We start from the raw sequence: 20,466 nt of genomic DNA, 5'->3' as shown, positions 1-20,466 counted from the left end.
ACAACAACAACAACAACACACGTCGTAGGTTTAACTTGAACTGGTCTAATTTCTAATTAGAAATAAACAAGATACAGCACTTTGTACAGTGAAATTGCTTGTACGAAAAAAGTGCTTAAATCTATAAACGTACACTTGAAAATTACTGATGGCTGGTTGTGGCAAATAAAACTACTCAATGTTTTATACGCTTTAAGATAGAAAGATTGAATGAGTACATTTTCTTGCGACATTTTGTCTAAATGGTATGACGTAATGTGCCACTTTGCATACATCAACCAGACATCACATCATTGTCGTCCGTGTGTCTTCGTCTAGTTGCAGGTTAATTTTCATTTATAACACTTGTATCATGAAATTTGTGATATCACTGTCTTAAAAGTGTAAAATGTGCAATTTCTTTTCGGTCTCTTCGCGGTTTTATCAAACAAAGCCAGCTGCTGTGAACATTAACATGAAATCGGCGGTATATGTGTAAAGAACTTTAGCCATAGAAGTGCCCAAAAGTAAATGTACTCTTTGTTGTCAGTTATGTAACAGTGTTATTCGACAAGGATTGGGTGATGTAGATATTTTAAATCATTTCGATAACACATAATGCTCATTATGGCAAACATGTAATATAGTGAATATTTCTGGTATTACCGTACAGCAGAACACCACAATAAATATAGTTGTGACTATATGACCAGAATTATCCTTATCAATTATATAGTGTATGTATGTATGTATGTATGTATGTATGTATGTATGTATGTATACCATGCATGTATTTATATATGTTCAAATATAAAAGAACGGTAGCGAAAATGCGGCCAGCAACATTGTGTAAAAGTATTTGGAAATGCCTACACACATTCATCTCCACTACTACCACCACGCCATATTCTGTACTATCATTAGGGATTACCCTATACATACCAAGAAAGCTATCGCCGTGATGGTCAGTGACATAACAGAAAGAGTTGTGCGACATAATTTATGAGTAAGCAATCAAGCATGTAGTACTTTATTTGACCTAACTAAACTTATCATAATACTCGAACCATGACGTCAGAAATGACAACACGTGATGAGAGTGTTACAAACATTCATTTTCGACTCAAAATAACATTGGAAACTTATGGTATGTACTAATGATTCTTACTTTCCCCTTTCTCAAATCTGCATTGTCAATCAAGCATATATGTCTCTACAAGTTTTTAAACGCAAATTCAACAAGGACTTCATGTTGGCGTTACTATACTGTCCTTTTCACTAAATCATGTGTGATTTGATTAACATTGTGTATACAGCTACAACAAAACGTGTGATGCAATACAGTTTATAGTGTACGATATTACGAGTAAATTATTGTACCTAACAAAACATTGTCAAAAAACATCCCAGTTGCAGCTAGTACAGCTTGCTATACCTTGTGTCTCTACTGATTTCCATTGTTTGATGAGATTAACTTGTGTAATAAGGCTGCACTTTCCAATCTTTTAAGTTTCTTTACAGTCCCTATTCCCCGGGGGTGCTATTATAAATGCTAGTATAAATATCATGAACATATCTATTTTAGAGAGAGCTGCGATCTAAAACTATCGTAGAACGGTCTAACGTAATGGCTGTCGTCTTGTGCTTTGCGATGAATTTCGATGAACTTTAATCAACCAACGATTTTATTCTGGCTTCGAGATTAGGTGCATCCCAGTCCAGGTGTCTCTCCCCCATTACCTACAGGTGAGAGGACATACATACATACATACATACATACATACATACATACATACATACACACATACATACATACAGACAGACAGACAGACAGACAGACAGACAGACAGACAGACAGACAGACAGACAGACAGACAGACAGACAGACAGACAGACAGGAAGGGAAAGATATACAGAAAGGAAAAGGGTCCGTATAAGTAAAATAATTTAGGTAGATAAGTATTGGAAGGGATACACAATTAACTAACTATAAAGATAATATATACAATGTAGTAATGTTGTTAATATTATGTCGCGTCAGACGATAAAATGTATCAATGTCGGTAAGATTTTGTCACATCAGATGATCAAATGTAGCAATATGTTAGGTTTTAGTTGTGCAACACCACACGTTGTTTCTTGTCAAATTGCTTCCATTGTATATTACAACACGTACAGTGACAACAAATAGGAACCGACACTTTTTTGCCAGTTACTAAATATTTGTACAAAAAGTGGAATCGTTTTCGTCAAGATTGCAAGTATCTCATTACATATATAAACTCTCCACAATTTTTACGAGCTGGTGATGGGAATTTGTTTTTGTTATTGGACATAGAATGGGAAAACAGTCAGTATTCCAACAGAAACTGGTATTTCAAATGAGAAGGCAAGGGGAGAAGGGACTTCGTTTACAATGTGGACATCATTTGAACATTACTAAATCTAGTGGCGTGTAGTATGTTTGCTTTTATGGCATTATTCTAATCCAGGGTAATAACGAATATACACATGTTGTTTCAATGGAAGATACATGTACAGCTAAAGGATGAGATGGCAGTGTGGCGTCCGGTATACATATATGGGGGCAAGGGAGACGGATGCAGAATTTGGGGATAATTGGCATGTCGTAAAAATTTTCAGCGGGAGGGCGCATATGAAAGCCTTTCACTTTCTCTTTAAATCACCAATAAAACTATAAAACTAAGTCAATATTTAAGGAACAAGAAAAAGTACCTTACCTCCACTTGGTTCTTGAAGAATACGAAGGTTGGATCTTCCGTTACTTCATATCGTTGACAAATTCCCTACAGGGAAGACCAACAACAACGTATTGCCATATTGTTTACACTGTAACTAACTAGCTAGCTATTAAATGACCTTCCACACGTATGCTTAATACAACATAGACGATACAACTATAGCATATGTATATTTGTGTGTGTGTGTGTCTGTACGTACGTACGTACGTACGTATGTACGTATGTATGTATGTATGTATGTATGTATGTATGTATGTATGTATGTATGTATGTATGTATGTATGTATGTATGTATGTATGCATGCATGCATGTATGTATGTATGTATGTATGTAAATTGATAGATTTGGTTACAACGAGTTTTGTGTCAACCCAAGATCAAGAATATAAACGATAAGCACAGCAGGTTTAATCCTCTATTGATTTCTTTCGTCGTTTAGTTTTACTCACCCCGTTGTGGGATCCACTGAAATCCACTCTGAGGAATGTCGTAGTAGTAAAGTTCTTTGCCATAGGCTAAATAGAAATAAGGGGAAGAAATACGTCTATATGGTAATTATGAAAAACTATAGTGTATGTGGTGTATATACTAGAGTTCTCAGTTCACAATAATGGCCACTAAACCTGAAATAGCAAGTCGCCTGGTTAGAAATAATCTCACCAAATCTCAGAAATTTCGCATCATATCGTTATCTGGATGGACAAAAAATGTAAGTAAATTGCTACATTTGATTTCATTTTACGATGGATTCGAGCAAATAACAACAACACATATCTCTCTCTCTCTCTCTCTCTCTCTCTCTCTCTCTCTCTCTCTCTCTCTCTCTCTCTCTCTCTCTCTCTCTCTCTCTCTCTCTCTCTCTCTCTCTCTCTCTCTCTCTCTCTCTCTCTCTCTCCCATATGTTTACATTGCAGCGAATCCATAGCGAATACATTGGAGTATGTTGTCTCTGGGCACTCTTACCGGATACATATTGTGGTCGAAGTTGTTATTGCGACCCTTAGTAAAATAAACTACGATCAGTCTATCACTAGTCTTCAGTTGGAAGTCCAAATCATCCTGTATTTAAAATAAAGTTTAAAAGAAAGCTGTATACAAAAACTGATGAAATTGTACGATAAAAAGTACAGCTTGTTTTATGTCAGTATTCACTGACTGTATTCGATACAATCATGCAGAAACCAACAATAAAATGCATATTTTATACCAATATTGCAATTTCTTGCAACATTTTGTCTAAATGAATGAAACAATTTAAGCATACTACATCTAGATGCAGACACGTGGACGTCAATGTTTTGTTTGATGTCTGCATTTCATGTCCGCATAGTGGTACGTTAGTTCATTACATTTAGACAAAATGCTGCACGAAACTGATAAATTAATAAAAGTGTGACGTGTAGTTTCTTATGGTTTCTGTATGTTTGAATCAAACAGAGCTAGTGAACACTAGCATGAAACGAGCTGTAGATGGTACTGCACATGAATACATTAAACGGTGAGTAATCAGTTAGTAAGTTTGTTCAGATTTTGATGTGGTTAAAAGTCAGTGAGATTGGTCATCGTAACCATCACTATTTTGTAAACATCGTAAACATTGATTACACGAATTTTCTGTTTTAATTCTGGTTTCATACACACAGCTAAATATTACTGAATTATTACAAAGAAAGTTGATGTATGAATCAATTATATATATATATATATATATATATATATATATATTGATGTATAACTCCAAGAAGACAATTCCAATCCATTTACAGTCCAAATAATGAATAAAAAGGGTGCGATCAATGTATAAAAATTATGAATAGAGCAGAAAATATATTATCGAAATTGTCAATTTATAGAAAATCAATAGATTTGTTATTTCCTTGAAAACAAATTGTTGACTAACCAAACTTTAGTAATGATTTTAAAAAGAGATTTGAGCAAATTTAATTTTCAAACAAATTATTTCCCTGAGGCTGTGGCACATTCTCCTTTAAAGTGAATCACACTGTTGCATAATTGGTTTCTTTAATTTCTCTAAAGTTCCAAAACCTCTTGAAGTGTGCACCAAAATATTATCTTACCGATGGATGCTGCAAATTACTGGTATATGTGTTTCAGTTCGCAGAATTACATAGTAAGCAACTCTTCATATAAGGTTAAAAGTTTAGGATGTGTTTGGTATCTTTAAACCTGCGTACTAACAGCAACTGAATTTTTTTTCAAAACTTTTGTGGCTAAAGGTAATGGCTTACACTCGTAATAGCGTACAACCTGAACAGTATTGAATCCTCTGTGAATTACTTTTTTAGCTGTACGTACAATATGTAATAATAAACTGATTTTTGAATCTGCCCCTAAAATCAGCTACCTCAACGTGACTACGATTTCGACCGAGTACTATGCTACTGATGGATACGACCAACTAATAATTAACAATGCACAACATCTCATTATAGTTTTTTTTTCAACCATTTTTAGTAAAAATTAATAAATCTGCAGTTGCAGGTAGTGTCACTTTAATATTGTAGAATCTGATCAAATCAGACTCTGAAACGTATTTGAATGTAGAAATACTAAACGAATGTATTCTTTCTGGTTTAACTACTCATTGACTTACCTGGGAGCAGATTTCTTTTACGGTGCCCATAGTCGTATCAAAACCTGTATTTTTGCAGCAACAATTAAACATATCAGCAATGCCTGAAAATGAACAGTCGCTCGGGACTGCACGTGTTTATATACCTTGATGTCGTGGTATTGGTAGGGTGGCGATATATATCACCGATAATTTAACTTTTTCAAAAAGTCATTAATGTTCCTTGTTAATGGGAGAATCAAAATTAATGAGAAAGTATTTGTTTTTTATTTGTAGATCGTTACCTGGGCAACGATTAAAAGATATCATTAAATCAGTACTCAAATAATAAGACTGTATTAATTATCATTAGCCTGATCATATTTTTACTATTTGATGTGTTAATTCTTTCCTTACTTGTAACGCCAATGGTGTTCATTTATAATTCATTGTGCCTATTAATATACACAGAAACAAAACTAAGGAATAAAATCTATTATAAAATAGTCTTCATAAGTGTTGGATTTTCATTTTTTATTATCCTACTAACTGTTTTCACTTCTCCAATCTCTCGTCTTTTCTGAATGGCAATGCTTACAAGAATCTGCCTAGTGATAAAGCTCAAAGTGTTCGTACTTACATTATCGTTTGTCAGGCTAAATCTTTAACAGCAAATTACAGGAAGAGGCACTCAGCTGACAGAAAGGCGTCGAAGTCGGCGAGTTTTATGCGAATCCTAAGACAACCAACACAACGTTGACTGCTGGGGATATCCACCTGTGGGCGCGTGTGTGTGAGGGGGGGGGAGATATTACTCTGTGTGTGTGTGTGTGTGTGTGTTTGCATGTATTGAAATGTCAGTGTATGTGTGTGTGTGTGTGTGTGTGTGCATGTGTGTGTGTGTATTGTGTATTTGTATTTGTATGTATGTGTGTGTTTACATGTGTTAAAATCTCAGTACATCCCGAATACAACGCACCTATTATATTTATGGATAATTAGAACGATTCGGGATACATATACACCATCCATAGTAAAACACACAATGGCAAACTATAAAGTAGTATATCTAGGTTTAAACCAATCCTGCAATTAAGTCACAGAATAAAGAGAAATCTCGGTTTAATTTTGTTTAGCGAAGAAACATTACAAATAAACAGTTCTTCATTTTTCCCTATTCCCAGTAACATTGCTATATTTATCGTGACATGTTTAGAGCTTTTCAGCGTTCTTGGCGGATTTTTCAACATATGCCCGTAGAGTTTTTCGGGAAAAGTCATACTTTGATAGCTATCTGGAAAAGGGAAAATGAAATATAGAATAAAGCTGTTTCTTAAAGGTAAAGATACATTAAAATTAAAATTTGTCTCCTGATTTATTTAAAGACAGTTTGGTAATAAATATTAAATTGTATTGCTAATTATGGGATGGATTGTTAATTATATATACGAGAGTCTAACATGATAATTTTTTTTAGTTCAACGGCTGCATGTTAAAAGTATTATTGTTTTATAGACAAAGCGGGGTAAGATTATGTTTTGTAATGACGTAACGTTCAAACTAAATTCATAAGTATAAACAGGCATCGTACTAAAACTTTGTGACAATGATAAAAAATGTCCCTTTGCGGTCTCTTTGTGACGACAGAAAATCGTTTCCCTTTTGTGGAAACGTGACGATGGTGCTAGGTCACTAAACATTAGGCTCTGACTAAGAGAGCGTTTACTGGCATGGTTCGGCCTGAAACAAAACTAGGTTTGTCTCAATCGTTAATAATATTTTATATACAATCACCGGTTTGGTTTCGAGAGTCAAATACATAAGTTTTACAATCTGTTTGAGGAAATAATGATAAATATTTTTTTCTTTTTAAAGAGCGGGTTTTTATTATTCATTGTGATTGTCATGTTATTTTAGCAAATAACGAGGATTCAGCAGCTGTATAAATATATAAACGTTGGGAAACCTACCATCCGAGTATCAGAACACGTCTTGTATCACCAACTTGACTTGTGAAGAAATAGTATACAGGAACAACCATGGGTACCGTCACAGACGTCAATTTGCCAGTAAGTAAACCAACATCTAGTGCCTTTTTGTTTAAGATTGAAAGGGGATAATGCGCCCTGGTGGACGTGACCATTTTGTTTGAAAATTTAAGAAGCTCGAATGACTCAAATTTACAAGTTTCTTCCTTGTCTTTATTGAAATACTGACAATCATATATTTTAATTTCATGGTTATATCAGTAGTGCTAGCTGCTAACGTTCAATTTGTACTGAATATAAATAATACCAAGTAATATGTATAACAACAATCTTAAGGTTACTTTAGTCTATTTGCATTTTGATCCCGATTTTGTCCATAAGTGCGAATGGCTTGCGTTGCTTTCAAATTATATAGGGACTGGGTTGTCGATACAAGTGTCATAACTGTGATGAAAATTTCGTGTTCGTGGCATGCATATAACTAGAATTCATAGTTGACTGTTGTACAATGTTCTACCATGGATATTTCATACAGAACGATAGTTAAAGGCCAGGGTTTCGATCACAGTTTCTCGGACTAGTGTTGTCTTCTCTGTGGAGCCATAGGATTACATAGGATTATATTTGTGCATTGTACCCCCCATTCCTATTGCTCTGCCAGACAATCGTTTGTCTACATCTAATCCTAATCCAAGCAGGGCCTTTAAGTATTGCAAGGTTTAGCCATACCTAATTGTTTAACATGTAGGTAGGTGGAAATATGCCATTGTATTTACATGGAACATGTTGTAGAATATCACCAGAAATTGCTATATAGGTGAATTCTACAAAGTAAAGACTCCGAAATGAGGTTTCAAATGCATATAGAATCATTTTCACAGTTTTCCTTAGCAATTAGCCTTTACTTCAATAAGCAATACTTGGTGTGATGATCATAGACTAACTATCGGTATGTTGTTTCTGTCTTGTTCGTTTTGTTATGCAATGGGCATCGGTATGATTGTAGTTTGGAAACTTATACAACCTATACAAAGTTACACTACTCCTCGGAGTTTAGGATTGCGTTGTTCCCGTTGGCTTACTAAATGCATGTGTTCAAGACTAGAATTGATTATTGTGCTGTCACTAGTTCTCTTGTTTACGGTACATGTAGTACATATTTGTTGTTGTCTTGACTGTTTGAACTACTTACAAATGGAAGGTACAGTCATTATAGATTAAAAATCAAAATTTGAGAGTCGTAATTTCGGACAGCAGCTTAAAGTTAGAAATTCAATGAAATATCATTTGTTATAACATGAATATACATCTCAATGCTAGAAAGAAGGAACGTCGTCATTATGTATACAATAGATTTAGGTTTTAAAAGTGGGCATTGGAAATGTCTCATTTACTCATAATTTAAAGTTGAAAATGACTCAATGTCTTAACTTCGCCAAAGTAACATTTTTCAACATTACAGGATGACATGGACTACCAGCTGAAGACCAGTGATCGGTTGATTGTTGCTTATTTCACTAAAGGCCGCAATTCGAACTTCGACAACAACATGTATCCGGTAGGTGTCTCCCACCACCTATAAATGGCCCACACCTCTAGTTCAATGTACAAGGCATTAAAGGGAATGTTAATTTAATATGCAGAATATGCTGGCCACTTGAAATAAGTAATTACTCTGTTTACAATGATCGGCATGTGTGATGATTTATTACTAATAACTGCTACAGCGCTACTTTTTACTTGTGGAATGTGAAAAGCATGTGTTACACAACTGTGCATACCAGAAACGTTGTTTTTGTTGACAAAGATACGACATACGACAAGTGTTCTTGTTTCGTTACATTATCTTCTCCCTTCAAAATTAGCATACAGCAGTGCGATATTCTTTACTTCCTGATTACATGTACATCAGTTTGAGTGTATGATAAGGCCCTAAAACATGTTTTTTGTTCCGGTAACTCGACAAAGCCTAATTTTTTAATATAAACATTTTAGGTAATTAGAAAACACTATCGCAAAGTCGCACGAGAAATAGTGAGATTTGAAGATGTCATCGCCTCGTGTGATCAAAACAAAATGGCGGAATATAGCGTACAACACACTGTCTTCTGCGTATAGTACAGAAAGGGCAATTACATCGATGAGAAGTCTCTATTGACCTCTATAAATATGATGAGAACATTTGAACAGATTTTCGAAGATTTCCAACTATTTTTTTTTTACCTAACAATTTTTTTTTACCTAACCAAGGTTCTACCAAACTATTTACATTTCAAACTTGATCATAGAATAATATCATATATGCCATTTTCTTTAAAACCGCCATACTCAGGCAATGGCAAGAAACCATACGTCTGCGAAGTTCTTGAAGATCAACTTCAATATCTGTGCCAAATGTAAAGGTTGTTGTACATGGGTGAGTGAAACTAAATTATTGTGAAGATAGTTACGTAATAGATAGGTGAGAAGATAATTAGTTAGTTAGTTAATTAATTAATTAACCATCAGAATAATGAATCAGAAATATGAATAAAAAAGATTGATTAATTAATTAATTAATTACATCTTCCTAATTCTGCATATTTCATTATTTTGATGGTTACTTTTTAATAAGATTCATTACATTGCTAATATAATGTATGCCATGTGCAGTTTCTTTGGAGCACTCTACCATAGATTGTATATGCAAAGGAAATTGAAACAGGAAACCAAACAGTTACATTGGGATGTGCCTAAATTGATCACGCCACGTTTTCAATATAAGGCTCCATCACAACTAGATTCATGCCAAATAGACTACATTTCATTACAAAGTTAGTCAATAGATCAATCTCAGTAGTTTCACAAAATTACTAGTGTGACAAATTATTATAAATACGCCGTGTTAGTTCAACATAGTTGACGTTTACCCCAAAATAATGCAATTTTTATTGCAAATCATGTCAGCTTCTGAAAATTACTCCAAAGTTATTATTATATATTGTTATTACACTAATATTACAAATTTCTCCATTCCCTACAGTACAATATCGTTCAGAAGTATGAAGTGACAGAAGAGCCAACCTTCATATTCATCAAGAATCAAGCAGAGGTAAACGAATTTTTAAATTCAAAATGGGTAACTTGGATATTTGATATTTGATCAGTTTCAGGAGATATTTAATTGGACGTAAATGTCAAACAACCTACAGAGCTAGAGGGAAAGCAACGTCTGTGATATCATATTATAATGTTTTGTGCATTGTGAAACTACGTGTAGGAGTTAAGATACCAATGAACATAATGTGTTTAATTATCATCTTAGATTATCCAAGCTCAAAAAGGTAGACGGGATAAGATTTCAACAATCCCACAACCATACAACCTACACATACACATACATAGGGTCTATACAAGAACCGTGAAAGTAAGCTTATCAATGCATGCGGTCAAATAAACACGGAAAACACTGACAAAGTATATATTATGTATATTTTGTTTGGGAATGATCTTCGAAGTAGTAAATATATTTTTGTTTCTGTCTAATGTGTAGATACGAGGAGAGAGATACTTGGACTGGGATGCACCTAAACTCGAAGCAAAGATTGAATTATTGAGTGATTGAGATATGATATTACATAGTATGTCATCATATTGGCTTCAATCGATTTTCGTAGTTATTTGTAGATCACTGATACTAGTGATGCGGTCTTTAATCTAAACAGAACGGAGGTAGTAAAAGTTAAACGCAACAGCTTGAAATAATTCGTCGCTCGCCTACACCCAGACGGCCATGCTGCCACATATTACTCTATGCAAAAAAGAATGTAAGATTTAATATCAGTCCATTAGCTGGACGAAATATTGAACGTTACATTTCATCAAAGCCATCGAATTAAAGCTTAGCCGTTACTGAGGTTCATCTACAACTATCTAGCCTACCTGTGGAATTGAAGGACTAAAGCTTCTTTAGTTACGCTGGTATTAAGCGTGTCCTCGCCACACACATAATGTATACATGCAAAGCATTAGCATAAATTTGAATCGAATTTGATGTACGTGAAAAGACGAGTGGCTTAAGGGGGCTTTGTCACTACGAGTCTAACGATAAGCCTTAGACCAAGAGTATTTTACGGCTAAATGAAGAACAATATCAGAGAATAACATAATTACCAGTGCCAGTAATATCAAAGAAAAATCGGGAAAGTAATAGTCATTTTGAGCATTTTGTCTCATATTTCGAACACGGTGTCGTGACATTCATTATACCATGCACAAGCCAAGTTGAACAAAAAAACATGGAATATATAATGTGGTCGATCTGCGTCAATATATCTCTACGAGTCGCTAGGCCCCTTAGGACACTCGTAATTTCCTTGGCTGAACAAAGAAAAATATTGGGGAATAATATCTAAATATTGGACAATCATCCAGTAACTTTTCCATTAAATATTTATATTGTGTCGTATTTTCGAATACTTGAAATGTGGAACATAAACATTATTAACATGAGGCACTCTATTTTAGTTACATGTTTGCCACGAAAAACTACTTTTTTACTCTAGGGCGAGGCATAATGGGTAAGTAAACACCACTCGAAGCCTAGCTTAAACAATATTAAATCAAATTATGCAAATGATTTGTATTTTTCATTACCTACCCATGATGCTATGCCAAAGTCTACAGCACGCCATTTCAATGAAAAGTCGTAAGTTGCAGGTTTAGTTGAATTAATATATCTGACCTTCGTAAGCGGGAGGAAAGTTGTTTCATTTACTGTTGTACAAATGTCTCACCACCACTTCTGGTCAATTTACACTATAATACAAAGTTGTAAATTTTCTAATACTTGGATGGTTCAATAAAAAAGATATAGATGTGTGTTTGCTTGCATAAAAAGGTGTTGTTTTTTAAATTTCTTTCTTTCACTAGATGGCGATGTTATTACGAAGTATAGGGTAGTAGGATGACAAAGAGACATAAATAATATTGAGATGATGATGATGATGATGATGATGATGATGATGATGATGATGATGATGATGATGGGAAATGTTAGAGCAATTCCATACATGTTGTGGTGATCGTTTATACCGACAAACCTTTCAGCTTTTCATAATCTTTGTTGAAGGTCTTAAATTAATGAAAAACCTGCTACTTTAAGAACACCCCCTCCGAAAATGCGTCTTTAAAAGAAGTAGTGACTCGCCCAATTATATACGACCGTTAAAGTAATAACATAACAGTCTATGGACTGTACAGGTCTACCTAAAAATAAAGTAAATTATAAACCCATACAAGAGGGCGCAATCGTAAGTTGAGATTCCACAAACGACGTTCACTTTTGTTATATATCGAAATATATTGTTATATAATTGAAGCAGAAATTGTATGTGACATGTAGATGTTAATCACCAATACATGATTTTTCTTCATTCAGCCTAGGAAAATACGAGTGACCAGAGGGGCCTTTGTCGCTAGACTCGTAGTGACAACCCTTAGGTCAAGAGTATTTTCGGCTGAATGAAGAAAAATATTGGAGAATAACATAATTATACCAGTGTCAGTAATATCAAAGAAAAGTAGGGGAAAGTAATGGCAATTATGACTCACATCAGAAAAATTCCAAGAAAAAAGTCCCTAGTGATTTCATGATTTATGCAAGATATTTAGCTCTATATCTGTGATTTTGCAGGACCTAATGAAAGTTAGTTGTCAAAAATATTGTTCAAATGCCCGCCTCTTATTCTCAGGACAGGAAAGCTTGCCATCCTCGACTTCACTCGGCTTTCGTGATCCCCTACATACCCGGGATATGCACACCCGTTTCCAAATAATAAACAAACGAATTCAAACCCACATAACATTGCTGTAATTTACGCATCAGAAAGTTTACATACTTCATGGTAAACATCGTAACAGTTTAACAACTTTAATACAGTGAAGTGATACGGTATTATTGCCCTACTTCACTTGAAATAATACTGAAAATCAACTAACGAATTACACACAAACACGTGTGGGGCTGTAGTATGGGAATATTGTCACCACAAGTTGGAAAGAGGTACTGCACAGAAAACCAGCTGTTAGACAATGTGATTAATAAAGGGATTTGCAAAACAACTCAGTTGCAGATTATTGTCCCCGCTACTGGGACAAATAAATTAGACTTAGAAAGTAATTTTAGACAAGGCATGTATATATGGTTGCATGCCATTGGTCGGAAGGTAATAGCTTAAAGATTAAGTGAATAACAGCAACTGATTGGTAGACAGTGATCACGTGATTGGGATTGTCGAATAACGATTAGCCAACCTGTTCTGCAGTCTTGCAATTGGCCAATTCCTTCTGGATTGAGTTGATGATAACATATTGCATCTGAGGTAAGTTTTGTTTTGTTCACATTTTTCATGTGATTTTCATGATTTGTGTTCATGAAAGACTTTACTATTTTTTTTGTAAAGACTACTAATTTTGCCATTACTTCAAAAATGGGATTTGGTTGAGATAGTCCTGCAAACTATTTATATACTTCACTGTAGAGGTAAATAAGTAAATGTCAAAAAAGAAAATTAGTTAGAATTAAATATGACAATGAAAACACAAACTAAATAAGATAGATACATGTTTATCCCGATCGGAAGATATACCACACACTTTAAAGCTAGACTGTGTTTAGATACAATGCTGTGTTAAATGCGATGACTTATTACTCACAATATTGCACACCCTAAGGTGTACTGAATCATATACGTCGGGTAAACTAACGTCTGTAATTGTACACATAACACGATAAGGGAACTAATGGATTTGCATTTTACGGTACGAAGCCAAAGAAGAATACTAGAAAACGTAAGTGACAATCACTGAATGGGTAATAATATGACGTTTGAATATTCAACAATATTTTGTTTTCGTTCAGCCAAGGAAAGGGGTCTCTGTCATTACGTACAAGTCGTTAGGTCACGAGTATTTTCTGGCTGAATGAAAAAAAATTATTTCGAGAATAACATAATTATACCAGTAACAGGTATATCAAAGAAAAATCGGGAAAATTAATGGCAATTTCGAATGTTTTGACTCATATTTCGAACCCAGCAGAACCAGTGACATAGACTCGAGTTGTCGTGACGTAGAATAACCAGAGTATATATTCCATATTTTTTTTTTAAACCAAGTTTCAGCCTTATTACACAATTCAAGCTGCAGATAATATTGACCACTAATTAACAAGTGCGGTGTCTTTGCAATGAAACGTAACAATATTATATTTTTTCAATTAATGTATCAGATTTAAGATATAAGGAACGAAGACATCGTGTTACATCTTATTTAACTAGAGAAGTTACCAATAGTTTTTTTTTTTCAAATGGCACGCCAACATCCAAGGACAGTCCTGCAATACTATACTTTCCGAGTGTACCAACCATTTCGTTCAAAAGAAAAATACCAATGAGACTATACTAGTAGATTTTTTACAATGTCAACTCCAGCTAATGAGTTCAGTTTATATGATTTATACTGCATCCAAACAATAGGAGTGAGCGTGGTTTGGGGGTAGAGAAGATACGAAATGTGAACGCATCTTTCAACTGACATTTCATATTATAGGTGCGGTTTTAACTGTTTTCCGTGATGGAAAGGTAAATAGACAGTCCAATTGCAAGAAGGATAATAATTCAGCACGTAAACATAAACAAGCATTGGGGAAAACAGAGTTGAATCGACATCTGGAGGGAATTGCATTCATACAGTTAACCAGATATTGTTAGTTTAGTATCTAACGTAAACGCTGTCTCCTCTTATACCTCCATGTTCCAAAGAAGAAAAACTGGGTACATTGGACAGTTGAGGGACAAATGTCTCGTATTTTTACACTTTGCTTACGATGAGGAATAGGTGAGTATCTGACAAGGTGGAGGGGTCATATCACTTGGAATATAGTTACGTTGGAACAGTGAAACAATTCGACTTTTCGATCCGTCTTCTACTACTAGAACATTGGTGTTAGCCTGGCACACATTGTGATCGGTCTTGTAAGTTGCTGTGGTCCCCAGTTGCGATGGCCATGTCGCTTTTTGTGTGTTCTGCGAATCAGTGTTGAGAAGGCGCCTGGCCATTGACTCTCCAATAGAAAAGGGTGGGCAAGGAGGGGGGGGGGGGGTCATCCAGTACAATTTACAGAAAGCAATGTGTTAAATTAAACTAATAAGAAGAAATTACAATTTCTAAACTTACGATGAAAAATGACAATTTAAAAATTACGAAGAAAATAAAATGAGGTTCACATTCTACAATTATCATGGGAAAGTTGAGAGAAGAGCATTCTCTTATCACCAATAATATATAGCAAGTTTAAAAGTAAAGTAATGTAATTTAGGTTGAGACCACAACAACGAGGAAGAGGAGTGAAGAAAATGAAGTTACGTTTAGGAGGGTTGTCCGAAGCTGTATGGTTAGGTATGTGCAAATATTGGTGATGTCAAGTTGACAACGTTAAAGCCCATGGACTTTCCATCACGCTCGTTCATTGATGTATTTAGTTGTCAAAGAGCTAAAAGTTGTATGGAACATCTTTTACATGTATTATTTACACATTTTTGAAGGAAGGTGTTCATTTTTCAAAAAGGGACACTGTATTTTACGTCAACGCCAACAGTTTAAAGAGCATCAAGTGAAAGTGCTTAAAAGTTCAGTTTAGTGATGTATTGTGGACTTAACATGGTCATTCTATTTTATTCATCTTTTTATCTATCTTACTAATCCCGTTACTACCCTTGAATAGCGAAAAATGCACTCTACATCATTACATCATAATTAAATCAGTCCTTATTATTAAAGTGGAAAAACTAATAATAACGTTCAATCTTTTTGGTTGAAATCGCACTCACTTAACTTGCTAGTGATGAATTTCCACACCTTCAATTTACAAAGCATATATTTCCCCACCCCCTCAATGTACAGACACACTGTCCTATCAGACGTACATGTCTACAAATAAAATTCAGAATGCTAACTGTACAAAAGCTTCCCCAAAACAAAACAAAACAAAACAACATTCAAATCTTGATTTAAATGACACGAACTCTTCATACATTTTCCAACAAAGAGAAACACTGTTCAACACGTTTGACCAACACGTACAAAATGTATTGTATAGTGGTTAATACTGTAATTTCACTCATGACGATACGCTTACTTTCATTTGATATGACACAAATTGAATTTTTTTATAAACAGCTTCGCATTCACTTGGTGTTTAAAAGATGAAAACTCCACGATGTCAATTACAAAAAACAGTGATTGCACATTATTCCCTCAATGCACACATTGTCATATCAAACGTTCGTATTTTCACAGTGCAATACCGAAAACAATATGCATACCTGCATGCAAATGATATGCAAATGAGGAAGTAATTTTTCGTTACACACGAAATCGCGTAATTTAGCGCTGTATGAGTTTTATGGCAATTTGTCGTTTAGGTGAACATAATAATTAACAAAACCCCATACCACTGAATTCCAGTGTGGGTACTCAGGGGCATTTGCACCCGGGCTTGTAGTATTTTCTGTTACACTCTCACTCGCTATGCTCGTCAAAGTAAGGGCGTAGAAACCACTTCAAGCACTTAATGCAAATACAAATGTACCCCGAGTACGTACACCACAGTTGCACTTACATGTCATGGGTTCTGTCATAATATTTACCTTCCCCAAACCAGGGTATTTCCCATTATTTTGATTTAGACATTGTGAAATATTGAGAGCTTACTTGTCTGAATTCATTAAACAATGAGTACGAAATATTCCATTTTCAGGCTTTTTAATGATGGACCGGACCTACTTCGCCACTAAAATGAAAACAAAGAATGCCCATACGTCTCTCTCAAACCAAACACCGTCTTATCAGACGCCCAGACCAAGGGCATGAGGCAACAATTCTGGTGTCTATCAACAATTGAATAACATGAATAAAGACAATATCAAAAAGTTCCGTCAAGTTTATAATTACTTCATTTAATATCTTGAATCAATAATTAATATCTAATTAAAATACACAGAAAAATACATACAGTAACTTGAAACGCGCTGAAATACAAATAGAATACGGCGGACTGGGACGTAACATGCGTAATGCATGTCTAGTCTAACGTGTGTGGAGTGTACCGATTGTGTAGCGCCCCCAACGGTCATATAAATTATGTCTTGTCGCGCGCTCGCGATCGCGAGCTCGAATGATTCGAATCTTTGCAACCGTCCATAAAAGATTTTGAAAATTCCATATGCACGAGCTCGACATTTGCTCAATTTGCTCAATTGCTAAAAAAGGAAGGGTCGGACCAGGGGCATGAGGCAACAATTCTGGTGAAACCCAAAAATGATAATGATATCCATGTATTATGTAATAATTAAAGGCCCAAGTTAGCTATGAGTCACATTTGCATACTTACTTCTTTATTTGTAGTTTATTTTAATAAACTCATTATACATGTCTACACATAGTTGTTATTTTGGGTATGTATTTGTAGTAAATTTGTACACTTTCCGGTCTTTTAAAAAATGAAACATTTTTAATAATCGCAGAAAAAGTTTATATAAATATGGAAGACTCCAAAAAAAGAATAAAGGAAAGAAACTATATGGATAGATTTTGTCTGTAATGGTTTAATGGAACATGATCATGGTGCATGCAAAATTGACGCTTAGTTCGCTCGCGACAGCTGACGCCTCGATGCGTGACGTGCTGCTTGCCGTGCTCGAGCTCGAGCTCAAATGCATTCCTTGGAGGACATGCATTGACATTAAAGTTACTCCAGCTGTGATTGGTGACTGGAATGTTTTCTGAACAGTTTTGTTAAATAGAATGGCTATACACTAGTGATGGTTGTACACCTTGAACAGTAGTGAATCACCCGTAGATAAACGTAGTTGTGCTGTACAAGATACATACTGTAACAATAAATCAAACAATCAATGAGTCAGCACCCAAAAATCAGCACCAATGTGTAATCACAATTTCAAGGTCATGTTGGTTGTCTGATCGAAAAAAATAATACAGTCCACTTACTGCTAGGGTAGCTTTAAGAGTACTGTCATACCAGGATAGTTTATTCAAGGTTTTATGCAAGTATTTTTTATTCCAAGAAAAAAGTTTATAAATTTAACTCATGCCACTTTAATGTATACATCAATTATTTTGGGATTAATATCCCTAAAATAAAAGAAACTAGGAATAAAAATAGGTTGAACAGTGTCCATTGTTACATTCAAAACACAATTATTCAAAGAACATATCTTTTGTTGAAATGATAATTATTACTAATATTCAATTTTGATCTTTCTTTTTTTTTAAGGATTTCTTCTCATTATGCACACCAGGAACACACAACTATATTGACATCAACAATTTAAAAAAAAAATACATCAATCTCACCATTAGTGTGAACACAGAAAATCACAAAATATATATGTCAATATTTGAATTTCAAAAACCTGTATGTCCGCAGTTGTCAATTTAAGGAGGATGCAAATTTTGGAAACTAAAATATTTTTATTTTTTGAAAAGGAGACACTATAGTGAGAAATAATTCAACAGCTATAAAATTACAGCAGATCCACACAACGTCACAAATATCTTACAGTAAAATATATATAACTGATAAAAACAAATAAAAAACTGATGACCATAATGATGTAGGGTTTGTTTCTTAGTTTTCACTTTATCACAGACAATTATTATTTTTGTACTACTATGGAAATCAAACTATCGACAAAGTAAGCTAGACACAAGCTAAAACTATTTTGTCGCATTTACTACATTACACAAAAGAGAGTGAAGGCATTGCCTCAGTTATGTAGATATACCCACCCTGAATTCAAGACAGTGTCAACACTGAATGAGGTTTATTGTGCAGTCACATGAGGAAAACTTGCTATTAGAGATGCCAACCTTCTGTGAGTGTAATTACCTCAATGTCCATTGATAGCTTATATGGAAATGTTGCCACAATATAATATAGTTTTAGTTTGTGTCTATCTTAGTATAGGTTTACCTAAAGCTTGATTTCCGTAGTAATAAAGTGACATTCTGCAACCGTGGCCTTATTCCAACTTCAGTCCGGTAAAAACACACAATACATGCTAAAAAAATTAAAGGCCCAAATCTCAATCCTAAGCTCTCACATTAGTATAATCTTATCAGTGGAGTTGTAAGAATTAAATAGAATCATTTCCTTGTGCTGGACTAACTTTTTCTATAATTCAGTCACACACTGTTTTCACACCTAAGTTTAATCCTACTCTGAACAAAAATCTTATTAACATTGCTACATTTTATCGTCTTCCTGGACAAATATCTCTGTTGGTAACTTAAAAGATTTTTGTTGAACCAGACGTACTGTTAGTAAGATTTTTGTTGAGCCAGATGACAAAATGGAGTACTTTGGTAAGATTTTTGTTGAACAAGACAATGTTTTGTTTCAGATTTTATGACTTTAACGGTAGAATTCTTTCAGTACTATCTCAAAATGTACTTCTAGATATCTAGAAATGTTTCAGATTCAAGAACTTCTTCCATTCTAGCATTCTAGAAATGTGGTTATAGAAAATTAAACAATCAGTTCAAAATATCAGAGTAACGTTCAGCACATCCAAGCTTCAAGTTTTATATCAAAACTTTAAAATGAATGCACAAAGCATCAGTATATGTAAATATTATCACTTGATTATGTCTTTTGTAAGACCAAATGTGTGTACTTGTGCTAATTGGAGCCCATCCTTGGCTACACACAATCAGTGTAAAACGAAGTAGCGGCTCATGTTAGAGCACCTGTCTGTCTGTCTGTCTGTCTGTCTGTCTGTCTGTCTGTCTGTCTGGCTGGCTGGCTTGCTGTCTGTCTGCTTGTCTGTGTATCTGTCTATGTATGTGTCTGTCTGTCTGTCTAGCTGGCTGTCTATCTGCTTGCCTGTGTATCTGTCTATGTATGTGTCTGTCTGTCTGTCTAGCTGGCTGTCTATCTGTTTGCCTGTGTATCTGTCTATGTCTGTGTCTGTCTGTCTGTCTGTCTATCTAGCTGGCTGTCTATCTGCTTGCCTGTGTATCTGTCTATGTATGTGTCTGTCTGTCTTTCTAGCTGGCTGTCTATCTGCTTGCCTGTGTATCTGTCTATGTCTGTCTGTCTGTC

General features: G+C 34.8%; 2 protein-coding genes across 2 annotated transcripts; one reads left to right on the top strand and one right to left on the bottom strand.

Moving 5' to 3' along the window:
• Positions 1-753: 753 nt before the first annotated feature.
• On the bottom strand, positions 754-5,493 carry LOC144436245 (uncharacterized). Its single transcript, XM_078124987.1, has 5 exons — positions 5,356-5,493; positions 3,705-3,800; positions 3,191-3,256; positions 2,721-2,786; positions 754-1,719 (listed from the first exon to the last, which is right to left on the bottom strand). Exons 1-5 carry the CDS (start codon positions 5,425-5,427, stop codon positions 1,648-1,650), a joined length of 372 nt encoding a protein of 123 aa, XP_077981113.1. The 5' UTR covers positions 5,428-5,493; the 3' UTR covers positions 754-1,647.
• Positions 5,494-7,051: 1,558 nt separating this feature from the next.
• On the top strand, positions 7,052-12,168 carry LOC144436347 (uncharacterized). Its single transcript, XM_078125120.1, has 6 exons — positions 7,052-7,068; positions 7,231-7,382; positions 8,764-8,859; positions 9,634-9,717; positions 10,324-10,392; positions 10,834-12,168. The coding sequence occupies exons 2-6, from the start codon at positions 7,353-7,355 to the stop codon at positions 10,903-10,905; spliced, it is 351 nt and encodes a 116-aa protein (XP_077981246.1). The 5' UTR covers positions 7,052-7,068; positions 7,231-7,352; the 3' UTR covers positions 10,906-12,168.
• The last annotated feature ends 8,298 nt before the right edge of the window (positions 12,169-20,466 follow it).

Source organism: Glandiceps talaboti, chromosome 6, assembly GCF_964340395.1.
Source record: "Glandiceps talaboti chromosome 6, keGlaTala1.1, whole genome shotgun sequence".
Classification (NCBI taxonomy): Eukaryota; Metazoa; Hemichordata; class Enteropneusta; family Spengelidae; genus Glandiceps; species Glandiceps talaboti.
The sequence above is the reverse complement of the archived record's forward strand: the minus strand, read 5'-3'. Positions and strand labels throughout refer to the sequence as shown.